Source organism: Crassostrea angulata, chromosome 8 (assembly GCF_025612915.1).
Source record: "Crassostrea angulata isolate pt1a10 chromosome 8, ASM2561291v2, whole genome shotgun sequence".
NCBI lineage: Eukaryota > Metazoa > Mollusca > Bivalvia > Ostreida > Ostreidae > Magallana > Magallana angulata.
Window position 1 is genome coordinate 49,266,490 of NC_069118.1, and position 25,661 is coordinate 49,292,150.

Sequence of the window (25,661 nt, forward strand, 5' to 3'; positions counted from 1 at the left end):
CACAAACAGGGTCGGTTTAAAGAATATTACATCCACAGCAACATGTCTGGGGATAGTTGGGAGCCTAGCAATGGTGCTCGAATCCGTATACGTAAAAGTCCGACTTGGTGTTCTTCCACTTGTACAAACACTGAGTGACGGGAACAATCCGAACTTTGTGCCTCTAAAATACAAAACCAGAGATATCCAGGCCAAAGTTAAAAAATACACAGTGTGAAAAAAACACCTTATAATTAAAATTGCATATCTTAAAACAATCTTTATATAGGTTTGATTTTCTAATTCTAAAATTCCGAATTAAGATTTTTAGTTAATCTTGCACTAGCAGCTAAATATTCAGACTTAAAAGAAGTCATAAATAAATAAATAAAGCCGGATAATTATGCCAGTGCCAAGGTAGCATTTTTGCACCCGCTAAAGATGCGGGAAAATCCATATATATCAAATGATAGTCCATTGTCTAAAGAGTTTTTGTTTTTGTGTGTCTCAACAGGCAGGTGAGGTATTTACCTTTGAAATTTAACATACCATAGAAAAATGATAATTCCCATAGGAGATAAGATTCTCCTAAGGAAATACTGCCAATCCAATAGAATTTTCTAAAAATCCTGTGGGAATTATATTTCCTACAGAGGAAAGGTATTTCATATAGGAATTTGATTCAGACAGGTAGGTTTCCTATGCTTAATATTAGGATTCCATATCGGATTTAAGCAAATCCCATCGGAATTGAAAATCCTATTGGAAGTTCTTGTATTCCGAAAGAAAAGTTCTTATTCCCTATAGGAATATTGTTTTCGTATGGGAAAAGTTTTTTTCCTGTAGGAATTTATTTCTGAAAGGTAAATATCTCAACTGACAGGTAAGATACAATGATAACAAATGTGGTAATGAACTCTTTAAACAATGGTTTTTCTTATGAAAATTAGCATTTTTCTATACAATGTCATACAGCTCAGACAAAAATATGTTGGCATAATTGAAGAATATAACGAATTAAATCAATTCACGAATAGGTTTATTCATGACACATGTATACAAATTCACATCATGCTCTCACCCACGCACATATCATCAGCATGGCTATTTTCCCGTGCTCAATCCCCGGATGATACTCTCAAACAATAGACATAAAGAACCATAACTCTTACTCACATCATACTCATACATTCATACACAAACAGTTACTTCCCTTAGATCATATAAATATACTACAATACCCCCTGTGCAAGATTTAACTATTATACTAAAAAACATATTAATAATCAGATTTCTCATTCTTAATAAGATTACTGTCCAATATTTCTGAAAAAATTCACAATTTTTTTTACATTTAGTAATAAGTCACAGTTCACAGTCCATTATAAAGAGTTTACAAAATTTACAAAGACAGTCACAGTTCACAGTCCATGATACAAATAATTTCACACGGAAACACACGGAAACGGCTCACATTTTAAAGTCCTTAAAACGTTGCGGAACTGTCTTTACACGGGTTGGCCTTCTCAAGACTGGCTCTGTTGGTTTTCTTGCAATAAGTTCCCTCACAGAAGGCTGTCCTTCATCACCTGTATCAGCGGATACAATGATCGGTTCACTGTAAGTCTCTGGAATATCGGAAGTTCCCGGTTCTTGATACTTTTTCACAAACTCGCTATTCCTCTTCAGTGTGACTCCTTCTGGTGATTCAACAACACAGCTGTTTCCAGTTTTCTGTACCAAAGTATATGGCTCTGCATGGTACGGAGTGTCCATTTTGTCTCTGACTGCTTTCTTCAAAAGGACTGAATCTCCAGGCTCTAAGTCGCAATCCACTGCACCACGTTTCTCATCAACATACAGTTTGTTTCTGTACTTTGAATACACATCCTTATCTCGCATTTCTTCATCAAACACATTTTCTTGTAGATTCTCTACTCGCGGTAATTTTGTTCTCAGTTTACGGCGGAACATCAATTCTGCAGGCGACACCCCAGTTGTACTGTGTGGAGTTGTTCGATATGCAAACAAGTATTTCCGGATTTCTTTCTTCCAATCCTTAGATTCTGCTTGTGCAATTCTAATCCTTTTCATCAATGACCGGTTTTCACGTTCAACTTCCCCGTTTGCAGCCGCATGTAATGGTGTAACTGCTCTGTGTTTGATGCAGTTATCTGTCAAATAATCCTCAAATAACTTAGACTTGAATTGTGGTACATTATCAGATGTAATTTGATATGGAATTCCGTGTCTACAAAACATTCCCTCTAGAGCGTCAATGATTTTCTCACTTGTAATGTCTTTGGTAATTTCAATTTCATAATAACGGCTGAAGTAGTCCACTACAACTAACACATATTGTCCTGATGTTAATGGTCAATTAACTTATACTACTATTATACTAAATAATACTTATTTAAATCAATTGCCAATTCTTGCCATGGTCCCGTCGGTAAAGGTGTTGGACTGATTGGCTCCGGTTTTGGATATGCACTAGTAATCTGACATCCATGACATGATTTCACGTACTTTGCCACTTCTTTGTCCATACCAGGCCACCAAACTTTCGTCCTAAGTTGTTGTTTTGTCCCAACAATGCCCAAGTGCCCCTGGTGTGCTAACTGAACACACTGTTTTCTCAAACTTCTCGGAATCACAATCCTAGATCCACGTAACACAAGGTATCCAATAGAACAAAATTCATCTCTGAATGGAAAATAGTCAACATAAGATTTTTCCCATTCCCCTTCTTTAATGAATCTACGAATTCTGACAAGTTCTTCGTCCCTTTTTGAAACTTCTTCTACTTCTCGAGTAGACAATGCATGAGGCGTAGCTTCCCTCGCTATAAATTTCACATATTGTTCAGTCTCCACAGAGTTACTGTTTTCCACAGGTTTGTTTTCCACCAAACGTGACAATGCATCTGCAATATTCTGATGTCCAGGTAAGTTACGCACTTTGAAATTGTATGCCATAAGTTTCAACAACCAGCGTTCAATTCGTGCATTTGGTCGAGATTTTCTTCCATAAAGAACTTCTAATGGCTTGTGATCTGTAATCAGCTCAAACTCTACACCATACAAGTAAATATGGAACTTTTCACATGCCCACACAACTGCCAGAGCTTCTTTCTCTGTTGTCGAATAATTGCGTTCTGCCACAGACAATGTACGGCTTGCATAACAGATGACTCTCGTTTCATCTTTGTGCACTTGAAGTAAGACTGTTCCAAGGCCTACATTGCTAGCATCTGTCACTAACTGTGTTTTTTCTGCATCTAACCTGTAGTGTCCTAAAGTTTCCACATTTGACAAACAACGTTTCAACGTATCAAAACTCTTCTTCTGTTCACGTCCCCATACGAAGTTCACATTCTTCTTTGTCAATCTCCTCAGCGGTTCTGACACAGTCGCTAGGTTTGGTATATATCGTGCACTAAAGTTTACAAGTCCGACGAAACTTTTCACTTCAGATCCACTTGTTGGCTCTTTTGCATCCAGTAATGACTTGATCCTGTCACTTGTTGGCCCAATACCATTCTTAGACATCACATGACCCATGAATGTTATTTTGTTCATACTAAATTCACACTTTGTTTGGTTCAGCGTAAGTCCTTTTTCTTTAATTCTCTGCAATGCTTTACAAAGTCTTTTATCATGTTCTGCTTTGTCACGCCCATGTATCACAATATCATCTGAAATGTTTTGTACTCCCTCACAATCATGAAATACTTGTGAAATCACTTGCTGATATTTTTCTGGTGCTGATGAAATACCAAACATCAGTCTTTTATATCTATACAGGCCTTTGTATGTTACAAATGTAGTGATCTCCCTTGAAGATTCCTCCAACTCAATCTGATGGTATCCACTTCTAAGGTCCAACTTGCTAAACACTTCACTACCATTCACATTGTAGAGTATTTCGTCCACAGTCGGAATAGGGTGTCTTTCACGAATAACCGCAGCATTGGCTTGTCTCATCTCAACACACAATCTGATGTCACCATTGGATCTCGGTACAATAATTACTGGACTGACCCAAGGTTTAGGAGAATTCACTTTCTCAATGATATCCTGAGATTCAAGGTCATCAAGTTGCTCTCCAACTTTCTCTCTCAAACTGTATGGAATCCTGTACATAGCTTGCGCAACAGGTTTTACATCCTGATCAATATGCAGCTTTAACTTAAAGTTTTTCAGCTTTCCTATTCCTTGGAAACACTCTGGGTATTCACGAACAATGTCAAATGATTGTACACTGTTGACACCAAGTTTTAGAACTCCTAGATTCATAGCGGTATCTTTGCCTAGCAGTGCTGGTCCTTTTCCATTCAACACATAGAATTCTTCTTCACTACCATTGCCTGTTTCCTCGATCAAGGTATGTGTTCGAAATTTTCCTAACAATTTCAGTGGTTCTGTAGAACTATATGCATAGAGTTTCTTCTCACACTTTTCGGAATAACATTTTAGGCGTTTCTTCTTGAGAGCTTCCCACAGTTCTTTGTCTATAATATTGGCTGATGCACCACTATCAATAACGAATTCAACTGGATGTCCTCCAAGACTGACCGTAACTTTGTCTGACGACTTGTCCGATGTCTTTAGAATAAATGCAAACACATCTGAATCAGATTCCGATTCTACTGTATGAATCTGTCCTCCTCTCTGAGATTTCTGTGCCATACGTTTTCCTTGTTTTGGCTTCGTTAAGCAGCAGCTCATGAAGTGTCCCACATTCCCACATTTCCTGCATTCCTTATCTTTTGCCGGACATGATGGATCTCTGGCTAAGTGTCCTTCTCGTCCACAACGAAAACACTTATTTCCATACTTTATATATGTCTTGCCTGTGCCTCTGTCATTTCAAATGTCGCAGCTATTGTCCTCAACTGTTCCAGTGTTAAGTCTTTTCCTTTCTCTAACAACTTAGCTCTGATTTTATGAGACCTGCACTTTTCAATCACCTGATCCCGAATTTGCTCATCCTGATTTGCAAAATCACAATATACTGCTTGCTGTCTAAGTTTCGTTATAAATTGTTCTACAGTTTCTTTATCACTTTGTGTTATCTTACGAAATACGTACCGTTCATATGGAACATTCACTTTGTTTTCAATATGTTTATTTAACGTTTTGACAGCCACGGTATACACACTATCTTCTTGCTCTGCACGGACTTCATTCAGCGTATAATAAATATCCTGAACTTCTGGTACTGCACAATGTAACAGTAAAGCTTTTTCTTTGTTCAGGGTTACTCACCCCCTTTCCAACCGCAAAAAGTTCAAAACTTCTATGCCACCGTTTCCAAGACTGATTTAACTGTGACGGTTCTGCGTTTGGGTCGAACTTCTGAACACCATTCAGTTCAATAAGCGTAGCCATTGTATAAATTCTCCTCGTCGCCAGTGAAGAATATAACGAATTAAATCAATTCACGAATAGGTTTATTCATGACACATGTATACAAATCCACATCATGCTCTCACCCACGCACATATCATCAGCATGGCTATTTCCCCGTGCTCAATCCCCGGATGATACTCTTAAACAATACACATAAAGAACCATAACTCTTACTCACATCATACTCATACATTCATACACAAACAGTTACTTCCCTTAGATCATATAAATATACAACAATAATTATCCGGCAATTAACGTGTTTCTGGTTCTTATAACATGTATCTGACATCAAAAGACATCAAAAGATTTAATCTTATCAAACTAAAAGAGCTAGGAAAGCAAAGTACAACCTGATATGTCTAACATTTCTTTCAGTCAAAAGAAACAGACTGGGGTACATGCAATATGCAAAATTTAAAATAATACTTTATTTTACGTAAATGTACCACTAGCAGCTGCACTTCATCCTCCAATGCAATAAAAATGAATCAATAAAGGTCAACGAAGTGCTTTTTTGGTTTGTTTTTCTTTTTCATTCGTGGAAGTGAATTTAGACCCTAAAATAATAATGTAATTTTGAAGATATATCATTAGTGGACGGTTCAATAGTTCGTTAATGATAAGATTGTGTCATTAACGGTCAGAAGTCTGACAATTAATACAATGTAACCATATATCGTTAGTGGTTACTGTATCATTAGAGGTTGATACGCAGCATATTAAGACAATGTGTAGGAGAATCATTGGGTTTTCTTGGCCAAACATGGATACTGTGGTAAAAAAAGCCTGTAATAATATGTACCTTCTACTTGCTGTCTTCAATCTGTCCGGACAAGTTTCGGATAAGATGATCCAGGAGAAAGGTCGGCTCGACAATGTGATCATTGACGTGGTTCTTCCTGAAAAAGAAAAGATCATTCACACAACTTCAACAGATATCAAGAGCCAAATACACACATATATACATTTGTATATTATGCAGCTTCAAGTTCAACTAAGACATTTTTTCAATGTTGTTGTTGATCTTTTCTTTAATCTGGTCGAGCAATTTCTTTTTGTTTCGGAAAAAAAAATTAGTTCTCAAAAAAGGGTGGGATTTTTTGTCCTTTTTTCCCCTTAATTCTCTTTTTAATCCTCTTAAAGTTTAACAATTGTTGTTTTCAATACGATTTAACAAGCATGCTGTAAAGACATTTTAATTGTATTTTTCATGAATTATTCTGTTACCTTTTTATACGACAGCACAGGCGTTGTATTAGTGAATTAGTTTTTTCAAGGATGCTGAATTGTCATCAGATTAGCTATCTGATCAACAGAACATTTTAAGATAGTATTTGTTAAGATAAAAACTATTATTCAGTATAAATAATCCATATATTTTACCGTTAAAGTTTTGATTTTTTTTTCAATAGTTTCTCTTTAAAAGGAGAGCAATACAGTTCTAAAAATGACCACGGCCATTGAAATCTCTTAAGAACGACGGTCCCGATTCCATTTGCGTAGATATATCGCACATCTAAGGGAGTGATCGTTACGAACATCAAAATCTCAATATCACGTCACAGTCACTAAAAGTCAACGAAAAATCGCTTATGGCGCCTATAGCTGTTCAACGTCATCAATACACACTTTATGTAGCGCAAGTAGTAGCTGACCTGGCTATACTTTAACATGCTAAAATATGCTTTTTAACATTATTTAACATACACAAATAAAAATTAATATCTTAAAGGGATTGTCAAGTACTGTGGTGAGTTTTATATTTAGTTTAAGTTAATAATATAACCATCTACTTACACCGTATGTTAGTTTACAGAATTGAGCCAGTGAACAACATCTACATTTTGATCCGCTTCAATACTCGTATTTAAAATATACTGTAGAAGCAGAAATATTCGTTGAGGATTTAGATCGTTATTTTCGTTGGCACTAGAAATCAACGAAATTAAATCCATGACGAATTTTTAACCAATTTGAAAGTAATAATGAATACAAAGATATTATGATGTGACGAAATAAAATGCCAACGAATTTTATTTGGTTCAAAAACAACAAAATTTTGACCCAACGAAAATATGTGCTTCTACAGTAGAGTAAATCCGCCCCTGTGCTTAAGTTTTGAAGTATTTTATCATACACAAGTTAATAGCATAATCTGATAGTTGTTTTGTTTCATAAATCAACCTCTAAATAATGTACATAAAATTTTTCTTGGAGTTTGCGCAGTACTTCTCGTGAAGAATTGAAGAAAATTACAAAAACCGCACTTTGACATGTGTTCCTGTTAAAATGAAGTCGCTGACATGGTCATTTTTAAAAAGATATTAATTCAAAATCGTCATATAAGTGTCTTATTTTAATCTGGATAGAATATCTATTGCAGAATTTTTAAAAATTATTTTTTCTCTCAAAAGAAGCCCTTTTCCCATTATGTTCAATTGAAAAAAGAGAAGTAACACAAACATTTTTTAAATGGTCCCTACTAAAAATTTAATTCGATTTTTATATTATTTTTGATTGATTTTTATACATCTTTAGTAACTCTAACTGATATAAAAACTTTTCCTGAAAACATCTACGTGTACTGTAGAAGTGAATTGGGTTCGTTTTTACAACGTTCCTGAAAATATTTTCTTAAATGATAAATGCAGCAATTTATGGTTGAAAGACCTTCTGATTGGTCCATGAACAATAAGTCTACTAATCAATCTTTCTCCTTATAGCATAGTGAATATATGTGTCTAAAGCAACATTATAGCACTATACACATACTTATTTGGTTCAAATCAATGCGCTATGTCACAAATAAAAATGATTTTAAGTTATTCAATGTCTGACTTTCATATGGCTTTAAATCAAAATGAACAAACATTATGACATAATATATAATAATATATATAAGATCAATATGATATTTGCACCCTTGTCTACTCTGAGAGATACATCTTCGATTGAGACATTAACATCCATTTATTGCAATAAGAATGACTAAAAGCATTGTAAAAAAGATGATCTGATTGAAGTTAAGATGCATTTTCTGCAGTACTGATATTAATGTTCCATTCCGTGAAAATCGTATTAATGTGTTAAGGTAGCTCAGTACTCCTTAAGATATAGTTAATCCAATCAGCGTTAAATTATTTAATTATGATAGATAGCATGAGGAAGTATATACAAGTCATACATAGGCGATAAAATGTGTAGTTTTGGGGGGAAAAAATAATAAATATATTTTTAAAATAGTAAATTCGGTAAATGTGAACAAAAGCCCCTGGTGGATTTAAACTTTTGATATGCAGTTCACAAAACCGATACTTAGCCTCTGAGCTATGAAAATATTCAACCAAACCAATCGACCGAACCAATTTAACAAAACAATTAAATCGTCATCTTGTGATGAAGTGTCTTACAAAGTATATGTTTTAGTGTAGTAATGTAATTGTTACTGAAGTGAAAAAATGAATGAGATCAAGTAATGATCTAGCCCTCTAAAACTATTACTCTGTTAAAAATCTATCTAAATAAAATAGAAGAAAGTCTGAAATTCCCAATTTACGACCCCATCCCCTGCATGTATAGAAATTGCACGTAGAGCACACACTGACGAACAACATATTCATTATAAGAGATATTGTTTGCATTAGTTCGTATTACTAAAATACGGTTCGGACTGATCATTGCGCCTCTATGGTCAACAGTTGATAAGAAAAGGCCTAATCATATGTGTGACTTTGCTACATTTATATACTATGCATTCTAGTACAGTGACACACTGTTTAAAAGGTTATAAGGAATGAGAAAGTTTATATCATTGACAAGCTATTGAATATCGTTAAGCAACTTATTGCAACATTTAGTTGATCGTCTGGTAAAAACCTGCATGTGTTTGAACGAGAATGGTTACTAAATCTTTGAATCCGCCACTTTACCTGTAGCGAATCACGTGATGTCACACAGGTATACAGACCAGGAAGTACTGACAAGTTTTTGACTCGCCATGTTGGATTATCATTAAGGTTTGTAATTATTAAATCTCCACATCAAATAGGCTGAACATATGTATAATGAAATAAGATATCTAAGATATTTAGACTGAAAAAAACCAAACCAAAACCATATATGTTGTCTTTTCAGGGTCAATGAACATGGACCCCGTTCGTAATTGGGCCCAAGATGTGTTACGGTGTCATCTCTGTGAGACCCCGGTTCCCCCTCTGTACTGTGACATTTGTAAAAAGCATGTATGTAAAGCTTGTGTAGGGGAACATTTCTCAGATGAATCCACAGCACACAAAGTGGTGCCATTTAAAAGTTTGGGATCCGCTACAACATGTCAAAAACATTCATCCAAAATATGTGAACTATACTGCGAACAATGTAACATTCCTATCTGTTTCCAATGCATTTCCTCTGGAGAGCATGAACAACACAAAAAAGTTAACATTTTAGAAAATTTTGAGTCCAAAAAAGCAGTTTTAAAAAGAGATTTACAAGAATTAGAGGAATCTATTGATCCTAAATACCGAGAGATTGCAATAAACATTTCTGATCAGAAAACTGATCTAAATAAAAATTCACGGAAATTAAAAATAGCTATCGACAAACATGGAGAAGATTTGCACAGAGAAATAGACATCATGATCCAGAAACTAAAATCTGATCTGCATGAAATAGACTCTAAACATCTGGTCGTCTTAACTAAACAGGAAAATGATATAAAAAGTACTATTTCTGAAATCACAGAAATCATTTCTGATCTAAAGAAGCTACTTAACTCCGATAATGTCAGCATTGTCTCTGCTTATAAATCCAGGAATGTTGAGTTCAGAAGATTGCCACCAAAACTCACGGTTTCCTTACCAAGTTTTACCGCTCATAAAATTAACAGAGAACAGCTTTATCAGCAGTTTGGTTCTCTGACAGAGTCATCCATCAAAACAGAAGAACATGGCTACACCATGGATTCTCCCGGTGCTGAGTCCTCTCCCCCGAACAGACCGCTCATTGAAGTACCACGGATAATCACAGAGATAAACACTGAGCAAGGAGGATTCGAAAGTGTGTCCTGTCTCAGTGATGAGGAGATATGGACGTGTGGTGACGAAAATATCATAAGACTCTATAACCTCCGTGGGGAACTAGTGAAGTCAGTCCGAACCAAGTCAGGGAACGTTCCATGGAACATAGCAGTGACAAGGAGTGGGGATCTGGTTTATACTGATTACGATGATAGATCTGTTAACATAGTTAAGAAAACGCATATTCAGACAGTGATCAGGGTACGAGGGTGGAGAGCTTACCGTGTCTGTAGTTCCTTCTCTGGTGATCTCCTGATTCTTATGAACAGCGATGATAAACAAGTTAAAGTAGCACGCTACTCAGGCTCAACAGAAAAGCAATCTATTCAATTCAATGACAATAGAGAACCTCTTTTTTCACCGAGTGGTTTCATCAAATACATTTGCGAGAACAGAAACCAAGATATATGTGTGTCTGACCGTAAGGCCAAATCAATATTGGTTGTAAGTCAGGCCGGGAAACTCCGGTTTACCTATAAAGGTCCTACCTTTACAACCAAGGGATCATTTATTCCATGCGGCATCACAACAGATAGCCAGGGTCGGATCCTAACAGCAGACTGGGACAACGACCATATCCACATCCTGGATCAGGACGGACAGTTCCTCCACTACATTGACAACTGTCATTTACAGCGTCCATGGGGTTTATGTGTGGATTCCAGAGACAACCTCTTTGTGGCTGAGAACTACACAGGTATAGTGAAGAAAATCCAGTATAACCATTGAAAAGAAGTATGGAAAACACTTTAAATAAGCATGTGTGCATCACATGTATTGAACATATTATATATACTATGAAATGATTAAACAGATGTATGTATTTGTATTTATAATTATATATTTACATTTGCAAATATGCTTCCTTATATGACCCTATAGAGTAACGCTTAATTCCGTATGAACCTTTCATGACGTCGCAATGATCTTAGCACGCTCTTACCGTCTGACGGTTATGATGATGATTCAGAGGGATTTTCAATTCTCAAAGATAAACATATTAAGTAATCAATAACAATGTTAAAAAGTTCATTGGGATATGAACTTGGTTGGTACATGATAAAATCGGCTAAGAAGCCCTTCAGGCTTCACAGGATTTGATCACGTGACCGACCAAGTTCATCCCGGTGAACTTTTAAACATTGTTGTTTATTTATTAAATATATAAACTGGGATTGTGTACATATTATTGTGCTTAAAAAACATGTTTGATTTCACATTTTTAAATTTAGTATCATATACACAAGTGTTTCATGTAAATTAGCTGTATTGTAGAATATTTAATGCATGCATGTTAACAAAATAAAGCTCACTTTATAGAGCTGGTAAGTTTTATTCAACTTATGTTATTCCACGATCATAAATTTGAACTGTTCACTTTAAATCTATTTAAATTCTATGAAAAAAATATTGGAAGTCATTGATTTTTGACGGATCCATATACATGTACCTTGATTAACAAAATTACGGATGCTGTATGGGCAATTATTTAATCATCAGATCTCTCTTAAATTTCCAGAAGTGATCTTAACTTTTATTTTGCAATATACTTGTAATAAGTAAAGTTCTTTAACATGTTAAATTTAGATTAAACTTGGAATATTTTTGTACATTTCCATATTAGGGACCGGAGGTCAATATATTGGTCTTAAAACCATGACAATCCTGTCCTCTTCATTCATTTTCAAAATATGTGTTTTGATCGCAAAAATGGTAAAGAAAACTGTAGTTAATGTTATAGGTGGGTTCAACTTCGACTATTTTCTAATATGTCTAGATTTTTTTTCAAAAAAAAAGGTAAAATGCTAAATTTAAAAGATATATTTTATTGCGTTTTAACTGGATTAAAGAATAATAAATGCAAGTAAAAGTAAATAGATTGTAAAATAAATTTTTACTTAAAATTCATAGGCACAATTGTATTCCTGTACCTACATGTACTACATCAACAGGGAAAGTACGTCCCTTATACAACATTCAAACATGTTCAAATGCTTAAAATAGGCTTCATGCTGATATGATAATTACATAGTAGTACATGACGTCTCTAAGACCAAAGCAAAAGCTAGAGCTTACTGTGATAAATGACCCCCTCCCCCTTCCACCCATATATACACAAAATCAGCTCTTTTGGGATGTTACAACTTGTTTCAACTTTGAAATGGCAAGATACAACCAGACAAAAACAACACATTATCAAATAAGAAAGCAATGAATCTTCTAACAAATTAATACATACACTGTAAATAGAAAAAAAATCCAAATGCAAAAAGGAAAAACGAGTCCATCTTTATAATAACACATAAGAATGGCTCAATGTTTTGGTTTTTCAACTCCTATTGGTTTTTTTTCTTGCAAGGATGCTACACGGAGGCATGTATTTACATAATACTCAATCCATAAGAATTGCTTCATGTTTTGTTTTGTAATCTTAAGCTGTAACAGTTTTTACCCTGTTAATCCAGTTACACAGTGTATTTTACAGAGGCAGTTTTATACACAATACTTTACACAAGGGGCGGTCTATAGAATACAAAATACAGGGGCAGTTTACAAAATACCACAGGGGCACATTAAAAAATGTCACTGGTTCATACGCGGGCGGTTTGCAGAATACCACAAACAGAGTCAGTTTAAAGAATATTACATCCACAGCAACATGTCTGGGGATAGTTGGGAGCGTAGCAATGGTGCTCGAATCCGTATACGTAGAAGTCCGACTCTGTGTTCTTCCACTTGTACAAACACTGAGTGACGGGAACAATCCGAACTTTGTGTCTCTGAAATAAAAACCCAGTGATATTCAGGTCAAAGTAAAAAAAAATATTTTAAAAAAAAACTGCATGTGATAATAACTAAACATATACAGTATTTGATAAATAAGTATTAGTTGCTTAATAATTACATGGCGTTTGTTAAACAATTGCTGTGAAGTCGTATATCACTATAAATTAAAATTAAAGCCATCAAAATTTAATTTATTGATTCTCAAGCCCTCGTGCATCTGATTAAACATTGTGCATTTATTTTTCCATTTTCATCATTTAATGAATAAAATAAAATTTCTCCAGTGCGCTTACGAATTCTGGAGAAAAAAAATTCGGAACAAAGACCGCATTTTAGATACTTAAGCCAGTAAAACACTTGACTTTGAAAAAATCATTATTACAAACATCGTGCCGATTCAGACTAAATTTCAACAAAATGCAAATGGCTGCCAAATCTATTTATAAGACGCTGTGTTCTAGTTATTATTGCAACAGCGATGATTTAAGTTTTGTTTTGGAGAAGAATGTCATAAAACTCTAAATGCAAGTAGAAGAAGAGTTCCTGCAGTTTACATCATACTAGTAATGCTTAAACATGGGGCTTTCTTAGCCTTGGAGCTGTGGTGTTTCCTGAAGAACTTGAGGATCTGCTTATTTCATTTAAATTGAGCTAATAATAAATCTAAGACTGATACAGTCAATGCAAGGGAACTATTTATTAGCTTTAAAACATTGCCTTTCCTGGATTTTGATAAAAATTGCACCTTGTTAAAATAAAAGGAAATATCCAGCATCCCTTTTTTCATGATATTAAAGAAAACTATACCAACCCTGGCCGCATCTGTTTTTGAAAATATTGGCCTGAGAACCAAGTGATAAATTGTTTATGGCTTAAAACCATGAAAATTTACCTGCATGAGGATGCGCTCTGTGGGAAATTGGTGATTCTGGATCAGACGCACAGATGCCTCATTGATTTCTCTCTCATGAAAATGATTGATTGGCCAAACCTAAGGAATAATCACAGCAAGTTGCTTATCTACACCAACTGGGGTTTCAGAAGTGATAATGGGCATTAATTTGTGTGGATTTAGTAAAATGCAAGGTTAAACCTTATGATACATAAATTCTTATTTCTATATTTCGGGTTTAATAATTATCGATATTACATCTATCAAGGCAGCAAAATTAGAAATAACAGACGATATCAGAAAAACAAAACGTTGAGCTTTGTTGGCAAAACATGGATACTGGAACAGCAGCCTGTTAAAATATCTACCCTCTGGTTGCTCTCTTCGAATGCAATCTGTCCGGACACGTTCCGGATGAGATGGTCCGGCAGAGGTGTCCGCTCCACGATGTGATCGTTGACGTGGTTTTTCCTGTAACAGCCAGAGATCACAAGACTTCAACAGATGTCAACAGTACGTACACACATACCGGTACATGCATATAATATGTTCATCATACAACTTCAAGTTCAACTAAGGCACATTTTCAATGACTTTCTGCGTCTCTTTTTTTAATACCCGGTAAAAGGTTGATTTAATTTTTTTTGTTAAAACACCTCAAATTAACACAATAAAGGACTTTAGCATAAAGCAGCTGCTATTGTATATAAGTACATTGTACTTCTAACTCATTGATTACCAGTTATAACTGTTATTATTACCAGGTAACTGTTAGTTTGATGTAGCACTTCAGGTTTCTATGTCCAGCACATGTTTTACACACCACCATACCATGGCCATGACATGTGTAACACCTAAAAAAAGAAACATGGAGGAACTTACTTGTAAAAAACTTTAATAAAACAAAAATAAGAGATTCAGGTGCTACATCAGAACCAGCTGCTTTACGAAAACGGGAAATTGCCACCTCCAATCGGAAGCGGCATTCCAGGCTCGATTTAAAATAGATAAATTATAAACTCAATAATACTGCTTAAAATATAATTTTACTGCATATTTTAATAATCACACTGATTAACAATAGTGTTGTTAACTTATTTTCAAGTGAGATTTTTCAGAACTGCACAAAATCAAAACATATCATAACAGTTCGATGAAATATGTTCAACAGCCGGTTTATTGGATGTAAGGACCCATAAAAGCAAAAATAGTGAGCAGTTTAATCATTATTTTGTTAATTAGTTGTGAGTGAAACATTTGTTTCAACTCATAAATATTTAAAATTGAGCCAAGAATGCCTCTTCCAGAAGGAGACGGCAAATTTCCAGTTTACGTAATGGTGCCGATTCCGACATTTTCCAGACAAGTAAAATATCAAAGTCATAAAAAAGCCAGGAAAACATCAGATATTACTGACAACAAACCATGTAACTAATGCATATCTTACTACAGGTAACTGTCTTTGTAGATATAGCACATAGAATGGTAAATAAACAACATTATTACCTAATCAAAGGGTTTTTGGTGTTATATTACAGATTAAATATTTTTGTCTATTTTGTTTGTGTATACAGGTTTGAAAGTGATCAATTGAACCGCCAGTTGATAGACTGCGATCTATTGGACCGGCAACATATTTTACAAAAAAAGTTTAATTGTTACAAGATTAAAAGATAACTTTATCATGTTTATTTTACTATAATTGTTCTTAAAATTTATCTTTTAGGTCATCTTAGTATTGATTAACAATGAACTGAATGCATAATGGCATGAGCACAAAATACTAACAAGAGGCCCATGGGCCACATCGCTCACCTGAGGAACAATAGGTTTGATAAAGTCAGCTTAATGGAGTCATAATACAAACAATCTGGACAATGTACAATAATACATGTAGATCCTGTATAAATAAAATCCATTTTTCCCCTTTGGAACTCGGATAGCCCTGATTGCTGCCAATATTTACAAGAGCAGACTTTAATCACCACTCCTGCACATATATAGGTACCAACGTTAACGCAAGCAGGGATGACCGCACACTTGCGCCAACAGCTCAACCTAACGCAAGCAGGGAGTGCCGCACACTTGCGCTAGAAAGGCCAGAACACCAGCATGGATGACCATACACTAGTGCTCTGCCGCAAGCAGGTATGACTGCACACTTGTAGTAATGCGATACACGGCAGAAATGACCGCATACTGTGTATCGAAGGTTAGAAAACACGAAGATTGGATAGAGCAGGGTTGTCCACACACTTAATCTATCTGTACCTGTTCAAGTTTAACCTCAAACATTCCCTCGTCATTTTGTAATAGACACTGTCCCTATATATGTGCCGGCCTAAAATAATTCATAGTATCTAAAAATTGGAAATCAAAAATAAACAAACTAATCTGGCCTAACCCAAAACTTCTTATGCAAAACAACTTATATACATTGAATATTTATTATTGTATAAAAATAATCATCACAATAATTGGTTAACAGTGGATGCATGAATTAAAATAATCAAGAATCAATAAATCAAGGGCAATAACTCAATACAGTAATACAAAAAGATTCTAATGAAAAAATAGCTGCCTGCTTCAATTTTATAGTCATATCACATGTTGAGTATTGCAGTTCTCAAAAAGATCCTTTACAATTGTTTATATATGGGATATTTAGCTACATCAAACTCTGAACCTTCTTCTGAGGCCGAAGAATTGTCCTGGAGCCAACAATTATAACGAATCATCTTGCTGATTAGTTTCTGAGAAAAAGATTTTTAAAGATTTACTCTATATATTCCTATGTAAAACTTTAACACCCCCCGGTGTGGCCTCACCCTACCCCCAGGGATCATGATTTTCACAACTTCTACACTACCTGAGGATACTTCCACACAAGTTTCAGCTTTCCTGGCTGATTAGTTTCTGAGAAGAAGATTTTTAAATATTTACTCTATTTATTCCTATGTAAAACATTGACCCCCCATTGTGCCCCACCCTACCCCCAGGGATCATGAATTTCACAACTTTGAATCTACACTACCTGAGGATGCTTCCACACAAGTTTCAGCTTTCCTGGCTTTCTGGTTCTTGAGAAGAAGATTTTTGAAAATTTCTCGAAATTTTTCATTAATTTCTAATTATCTCCCCTTGAAAACTAGTGTGGCCCTTAATTTTCACAACTTTGAATCCCCTTTGCCTAAGGATGATTTGTGCCAAGTTTGGTTGAAATTGGCCTAGTAGTTCTTGAGAAGATGTTGAAAATGTGAAAAGTTTACGGACAGACGGACGGACAGACGGACGGACAGACGGACGACAGACAAAATGTGATCAGAATAGCTCACTTGAGCTTTCAGGTCAGGTGAGCTAAAAACGGAATTAGGTAATAAAACAATTTTTTAATGCCTGAACAGTCAATAGACCCGAATGTTTACCTTGGTGCAGGGAACAGCTCAGTATGATCTATTGCCCTCAGCCGTTGGCCTCAGCCAATAGATCATACTGAGCTGTTCCCTGCACCTCAGGAAAAATATTCGGGTCTATTGACTGCTCAACATTAAATAATTGTATAATATAAACTTGATGAGTGTTCAATTAATCTACTTACTCTCTTCGTCCGTCACCATGGCACCAGTGACATCGTTCACGTCGGTGTTCGCCGTCATGGTAACGAGTGGTATGACCACTTCCATGGCAACTACTACATCTGACCTGCAAGTCCCCAAATTAAATCTCAGGTTGTACTAATTAAACAATAAAAACATGTTAAATGAATGTTTTCTTCTTAATGCAACTCTGTGTCAATTCCAATTTCATTTTCATCCTCTTTTGCCATGAGGCTTATTAACAGTTGATGAGAAAATCATAATAGGACATTTAATACAACTTTATTGTTCTCTTCCTACTTTCCTGAGGGTTCCATTGTATATAAAATGTTTCATAAAGTAGCCAGGCAAAAAAAAAATGGATATATCTTGAAGACCGGTACTAACAAAGTACAAATGTAACACTTACCCTGCCCCGCCCAAAACATCTGTGGCACCTGACATATCCCGAAGCAAAACAGTCATGACATGGCTGAAAAAAAAATATGACAATATAATTTTTTTTCTTCAAAATCATGAGCTGATTACTCTTTTATTAAATGCTTCCATTAACAAGTTTATATATACTGAGTCAGACATAAAGAAAAACTAATATATAGTTAATTTCTAAAGGACAAAAGAATACATTTAAAACACACTAACACAGCCAATCCAACTATTCATCTGATTAGAAATATATGTATATGGGTAATACCCATAAATATACCCTGTACCACAATATACCAGTAAATAAATTGATCTTTATTCTAAAGCCCTAAATCTTCGTACCCCAAGAATAGGACTAAAAGAAGTCAAACTTCACCATATTATTTTTTCTCTTTCGTTAAGTTGATCCTGAATTGTGGGGCTAAAAGTTCATTGATCTGAAGAGAAGCCAAGATTTAAGCTGACCTTGACAGAAGCGGTGTGGGGCACCTCGAAGCTCTGGTTGTAGTCCTGGAACAGGGAGGGGGGTGAGGCCTGGATGTCCCAGGGTCCAGGGGCTGTGCCATTCTGTGGGCCATCAATCATCTGACCTACAGAGTAAAGGTTAAAGGTTATAAATGTGTGTGCCATCTCATCATCTGACCTACAGAGTAAAGGTCAAAGGTTATTAATGTGTGTGCCATCTTATCATCTGACCTACAGAGTAAAGGTTAAAGGTTATAATTCTGTGCACTGTTTTCCATCTGACCTACAGAGTAAAGGCTCATAAACTAGAATTTAATCACTCTGAAGAAACAATGAGCACAGATTATAGAATAGAATCTAGAATCAGTGTTAATTGTCAAAAAAATCACCCTGACCTTTGAAAGTAAACATTAATCATCTACCATGCCAAGCTTGTAGCACATATATGAATCAGGAATTTTTTTTTGTTTTTTTTTATTCTTGATTTTGTCTTCCATTCATTTTATACAATTCACATTCATTTTGATACACAAAAACAGATACCTGTGTATGGTTCGTAGGCCCAGCATGTAGACCTGCCCTCTCCATACGTCTCCAGAGTGTACTGTCAACAAATAAGTGTTACATACTGTTATCTGTACATGAACACACACATATAAAGTACAGTATATACTGTGGAATCATCATTGTTTGTGGGGGACCAATGTTTGTGGCTTTGATGGGTAACCCTTAATTGCACATGAATTTACATCCCCAGGAACCTATACACAATCATTTGTTGAATAGTTATGAAAATTATCCCAATTACACTACAAACAAATTCGAAAAAATTTGGCTATCCTCAAACATTGACCTCCATGAATAAAAATGATTCCACAGAATGTACCAAATGAACACAGTGAAAGAAGTGAGCAGGTTTACAAACCCCAGCCTCTAACAAAACTTAACAATGCCTCATATTTTGAATGGCAATGTACGTGTGTATGATCAAACATAACAAATGATTACATAAAAGGGGATAACTACCAATTGAAAATTTTATCAAAAGAAAATTTCTGACATACTCCCATCTACACATATTTTCTATCAGTACTAGTGTACGCATGTTAAATATAAAGTTTCTTGAAATTCGTTTCAATGGGTTCAAAGGAATTGCACTGAAAAATCTGTTTAAGTTAATAAAGTATTTTCAATACTGGCCGAACTTCTAAGCTCAAAATGGGCATAACTCCCACAAAATTTATCATAAATTAATACATATATATTACACATAGATATCAACATCAACACATTTAATTCTTTAATCCCTTTACGTGCATAGTAGATGAGGGATTCAAATTCAGAGATGTTATTAAAACAATGCTTTATCTTAGGGGTGTTGAATTAGCTCAAATGAGGTACACATACACAGTCAACCTTCATTATCTCGAACTAGATGGGACTGTTTAAAAACTTTGAGATATCTGAGTTTAAAGATATCGAGGATAAAATACTTCAAAAATGAGTGGTTGGGACAACAAATCACTTTGACATATCCATTGTATTCGAGATATCAGTGTTTGAGATATCAAAGTTCAACTGTACATTGTATAAAGGAAGTATTATCATAGCAGAAATGCCATTTGCCTTCCTATGATTAGTAAAGTTTCACGTCCTTAACACCTGGCTAGATAAAACATGTGAAATAAGCTGGTTGATTTTAGATCAAGGAACTTCCAACTGACAGATGTGAATAAATATTTATACATGTTCATACACTAAAACTGAACCCATAACAACGTGATGATTCATGTTCTATAAAGTATGTGACTTTCAAAAATTGCAACAGTGGATTTAAGATTTAAGAACTTCATGACCTAGATGTAATTAAACTTATATATGAGCACTACTAGAGTACATGTAGAAGAGTACCAATACTGCACAATCATTTAAATTTGTGGGGGCCAATTATTGCGAATTGTGGATATTTTGCTTAATATAATGATTCCATAGTATTCTATAATGTATTCAATAAACCTACATGAAATGCGCTGGTGGATTTGAGATCCAGGAACTTGAGATCCTCGGCAGCTCCTTTCCCGTAGCAGCAATGTTGTGACACGAAGTTCAGGAGGGATTCCCGGGCGTCCTGTTCCGTGATTGTCGGGACGCTGGAACAACCCATGATTTAACAGCTCAATATACTCAGTTACATGTACATGTTGTATCATTACAGTAATTTATTCCCATTAAGTTTATTTACTTGTAAAAAAAAACTGGTTCATATAACTAAAAAATTTCACAGCTGATTCACACAATCAACATCTGCATGTAAAAATATTTCAGATTTATAATACATGGTACCTATCCTTTTACTTCGTACATGTACTTTCATAGGTAACTGTACGGATGCTTATAGAGATCTTATTTGCCACTTAATCCTGGATGTGTTTTGAATTAAATGCATGAAATTCATATGAAATATACTCAATTAAACACATGCAAAGTTTTCAAGGGGGGTGAAACCTCTCAATTTGGTACATCAAAGAATCAAAAACTTTTTTGCTATGAGGGATGGGAATGGTCTAACAGGTTAAACAAGAGACCAATACATGCAGGCCTTACAGTCACCCGAGTACCATAGCCCATACACTTTTTAAGGATTGTACGGCGACGGGCGAAGACCAGCTGCAATAGGTCACTCACTTGAGTGACTCAGGTGACCTAAAAATCAGGGAGGTCATTGCAGCCATGACCTACTTTTGTATGGCCTGTCTTTCCGTAGGGGGCTGTTCTTTGGTCACATCCTCATAGGAGGGGGGTGGTAAAACATCTAAACATAGAAATAAGAGCATTCAACAAATTATAAACCACTGAATGATGTTTAATTTCCTGTATATGAATTTACTTAGAATTAGTTCCTGTAATTTTACTTTAAACATTTCAAACTGATATTAAGTTAGTGGTCAACTAAAGTGGTCAAATAATGAGATTAAAGAGGTTCTTGTGATAGTGTCTAAAAAACAACAATGATCTAACATTATAAGACTCGATGGTCGTGGCCATTTTTAGACTATAGCTGTCTCCTTTAGAAGAGTTCTGTATAAAAATTTATAGAAAATGTTTGAATTTTAATTTAATCTAAAATATTAGAAATTGTACTTTACGATTAAAATATTATTTTTAATATTTTCCCTTTTTACATATAAGCTGCAAATCTTTAAAATCATCATTCTGAAAAAGACAAATCAATCTGTTAAAAAAATTTGCTCTTTGCAAACAACCTAGTACATGTACGAGCCTAAAACCATGCTTAAACTTGTGTTAGAACTATTACCATATCACTCCATGATAAACATGTTCAAACCAAACAAACCCTCCATCAAGATAAACACGTGACAGTTTAACTTGTGGTAGGTGGTGGAGAAAGAGGGGCTAGTCCTGTGTGTGTGTGTGGGGGGGGTAGACTACTACTTACTGGCATTAAATCCAACATTGCTGTATCCGCCGATGTTGTCCATTTTCTCCATGGGTGGGGCAGTGGGCTGGGCCTCCTGACTGCTTGGGTCGTCCATCACGTCCTCGTTGGGCATCTCTCCTGAGTACTTGGGCACTGACCCCGCCAGAGGGGGAGCTCCTCCTGTAAACCAATCAATAATCAATCTTTCAATAACCTTCTTTCAATCAATTGATAATCATTCATTTAATCATTCAATACCTAAAACTCCATGTCAATCAATTAGTATAATCTACATGTATTATTGTATTAATTACCTTTTGTCGATCAACATGATCATTGGATCATCGATATTCATTAATCAAATTCATTTTTCTTTCTTGAATTTTTTTTTCTGTGACATTTGTCTAAAATTTGACAGGATCAAGGAGACATGTATTCTTAAACTTATACTTATAACACTATATAAACGTAATTCTTATGAAAAAATGTAGAACCCTGATACATGATGCAACCATGAAGACCACAACTCCAAAATGTGCATTATTTTAATAAATCACATAGCATTTATCATTAAAACATATTTTAGCTAGAGACTTGATTCTGTAATACAGTACGAAAAGAAAACCCGACATTCACCTTGCGGTGGGTATGCCCCCGCAGGTGGAGGTCCTCCACCTTGATAGGAGCCACCTGGTGGTGCCCCTGGGTATCCCCCGGATGGTGGTGGCTGTCCTGCCCCAGGGTAACCCCCGGCTGGAGGTGGACCCCCTTGATACCCTCCTTGAGGGGGGTAGGCACCTTGTGGGGGGTAGGCACCCTGTGGTGGGTAGGGTCCCTTAGGGGGGTACCCTCCTCCTTGGGGTTGGTAACCCCCTGCTCCTGGGACAGGTGCATATCCTCCTTGACCACTGAAATATAGAAATATTACATTATGAATGTGTATTTACTTAGAGGAGAAGAAACTTTTTTAAATCACCATCTTTGTCTGGAATGTCCTTTTTGAATATTCATAAAAACATGTACACATAATGTTCCACAGAACTGCATGTACTTGTTTTAACATTGTTCTTTTTTTTTAATAGCGTACTCATCCCTTATAGATTAAAGAACAAGAATGTGAGTATATTACTACCGGTAATTCTATTATAAATTTGTTGATAAGTTTTATCAATTAGTAGATCAATTTCATGTACTGTGGTTTCATCAATATTCGTTGAATACCAATTTACGTGGATTTCGTTGTTAAGTAGATCCACGAAATTAAATGTTCATTGAAGTTCAATTTCTATTAACATTTTGTATTGATAGGGTCACTGGCCACGGATTTCCGTATCCTTGAAACTATGATTTTCCATATAACCACGAAAATTGATACCCTTGAATATTAATGAAACCACAAAGTTTGGATAATTTTTACGCTGGGACGTGCGTACTTTCTGCGACCCTTTGATACATTAGAATTTTACTTTACTTCTATGGAAAACATTCAAAACCACTTTAGTTTGATTTGAAATTTTATAACAAAGATTTAGATATACAATATGTATAATAAACCCATTTAAAATGAACTTTTTGGACAACCCTCGTACATATATAGCTGATGAAAAATAAACATTACAATATTTTTATGTGTGTATCTATTGTGTAACATGTGTCAGTGTATCATGGTCCATGGATGTTCATTTCTTGATTGCTTTTAAAAAAAACAATTATATAGATCATTTGAGGAAAAAATAACTTATAATATTCTATCAAAATATTGTATATTTTTTGCACTTGATTTAGAAGGAAAATGCATGAACAACGGCAAAATTGAAAAAAAAAACTGAAAAAAAAAACCAATGAGGAAGAAGTCTTTAAGACACTTGATTACAAATGTACATGTTGATAATAAATATGATGAGAAAGGAAATTCATGATGAATAATCCACCTCTCGCACTGAACAATTTCTATATATTTGTAATGACACACCAAACCCGGACTCAAACCCAGCCCTGCGTCCCACCTTCATCTCTATTCCCTTCCTTAATCCCCCTTGTCTGGTGCTCTACAAACTGACCTATCCAGCATCTGCGATCAAAACAGTCTGACCATCACATTCTTCCCCTATAGATGATATTCAATCTTGAAGACCAACATCCCAAAGGTTCTTTCCCAAGGCAGGAGTTTAACCTATCGGTTGTAGGGGATGGTACGTCGCCATCGAATGCTAAGGGATAGGAGCAATAATGAAAGACCATCCTCTTAACAGGTTTAATCCCTCTATAGTTAAGTGCTCTATAACCACTGAAGTATCTGGCAGGCGCTGGAGATCGAATCAGTGTTACGTGACCAAAGTATTAATTCATCTTCAAAAGTAATGACGAGATGCAATACCTTGACCATGATTTATATCAGAAGCAGTTTTTGTTTGGAAATTAATCAAATTCAGCAGAAAAAAAATTATCTTGCTGACATCCCATATTGTTCATTCTAGCTGAATCACAATCATTTAGTCATTTCAATCCACTTCAATCCATATCAATTAAGTACTTAATTAACATGCCCTCCTTTATTCTAATTTCTATAAAAAGTTATTGATATAATAAAAAGTAGAACTAGGCCTACTGGTAAGTAAATTGAAAGTAGATTTTACCATAAGTTAGTTTTTTTTTAAATTTTTACTTTGGAAAGGGGCATTGTCATCACATCTCTCTAGGTTAAGCATAGATTTTAATCTATATAGATGTAGATCTACTCGATGTAAGTTATTTAGATCCTCGATCTATTGATCTGCATTAATTAAGGACAATGATCCAGAGGACTGAACACAATGTACATGGTCTATAGAGCTTTGACACAATTTGAGCAAAATGACAGTGGGTGCAAAATAATATTCATGATAAAAGGGGAGTGCTAAAACCCTGTGTAACAACACCCTACCTTAACAGCGGTGTTTTCTCCGACATTTTTGTTTCCTGTGGACTTCCTCGTGTGTAAGAATTATTTTTATCAAGCAAAGTCATATGACAGTCACATGATTACGCTGCAATTATGGTTCACATGCAAAATTACACACACGAATTAGTAAACATACTTGAAACTTATCGATATCGCGAACCGAAAGAGAGAAGGGGCGGATCTCGACTAGAGGGAACTCGGGTTAAATGTTGGATGTTTACGGGCGATTCGATTGCAAAACAATACACAGTATTACAACATTTATGCAAGTGGATACAATTTAATAATAATGCACGTGAAGAGTGGTAACTTGCATTGTGTCTAAAATCAGATTTGTCTTAGCATCTTCATCCGATGCTGACCATTCAACATGGTCGATGGTCAATCGTCCATTTCCGGTAAGCACTAAAACTATTGCATGGTAATGATTGCGACCTACTATATAGTACTACTGATATTAAAGTACGTCCATACCTCATCTTAGTATCCTCCCACTAAACGGCCTAGATTTGCATCCACTGTTTGTAAACTGACAGGTCTTGTTCGCTGGGCAAAAGTTCACCTGAAATTGGGTCAAATAGTCTGGTTCGCGGCCGCTAGCGTCTCGCTATTCCATCGATAGTAGAACCAGTTAAATTCTT

At 35.4% G+C, this 25,661-nt stretch overlaps 2 protein-coding genes across 4 annotated transcripts; one reads left to right on the forward strand and one right to left on the reverse strand.

The window, feature by feature from the left end:
* LOC128159688 (protein SSUH2 homolog) lies at positions 1 to 25,661 on the reverse strand. Of its 3 annotated transcripts, none has more exons than XM_052822863.1 (13): positions 25,003 to 25,153; positions 22,716 to 22,987; positions 22,098 to 22,259; positions 21,380 to 21,452; positions 20,661 to 20,790; positions 19,184 to 19,244; positions 18,641 to 18,765; positions 18,159 to 18,221; positions 17,752 to 17,855; positions 14,915 to 15,007; positions 14,522 to 14,624; positions 14,154 to 14,252; positions 1 to 163 (listed from the first exon to the last, which is right to left on the reverse strand). In XM_052822863.1, the coding sequence occupies exons 1-13, from the start codon at positions 25,083 to 25,085 to the stop codon at positions 65 to 67; spliced, it is 1,467 nt and encodes a 488-aa protein (XP_052678823.1). In that variant the 5' UTR covers positions 25,086 to 25,153; the 3' UTR covers positions 1 to 64. The 3 variants fall into 3 exon arrangements, with proteins under 3 accessions (XP_052678823.1, XP_052678824.1, XP_052678821.1); XM_052822864.1 differs by lacking the exons at positions 1 to 163; positions 25,003 to 25,153 and adding exons at positions 11,518 to 13,254; positions 25,495 to 25,661; XM_052822861.1 differs by lacking the exon at positions 1 to 163 and adding an exon at positions 11,518 to 13,254.
* LOC128159687 (uncharacterized) lies at positions 9,271 to 11,301 on the forward strand. The gene is made up of 2 exons (XM_052822860.1): positions 9,271 to 9,412; positions 9,531 to 11,301. Exon 2 carries the CDS (start codon positions 9,536 to 9,538, stop codon positions 11,201 to 11,203), a length of 1,668 nt encoding a protein of 555 aa, XP_052678820.1. The 5' UTR covers positions 9,271 to 9,412; positions 9,531 to 9,535; the 3' UTR covers positions 11,204 to 11,301.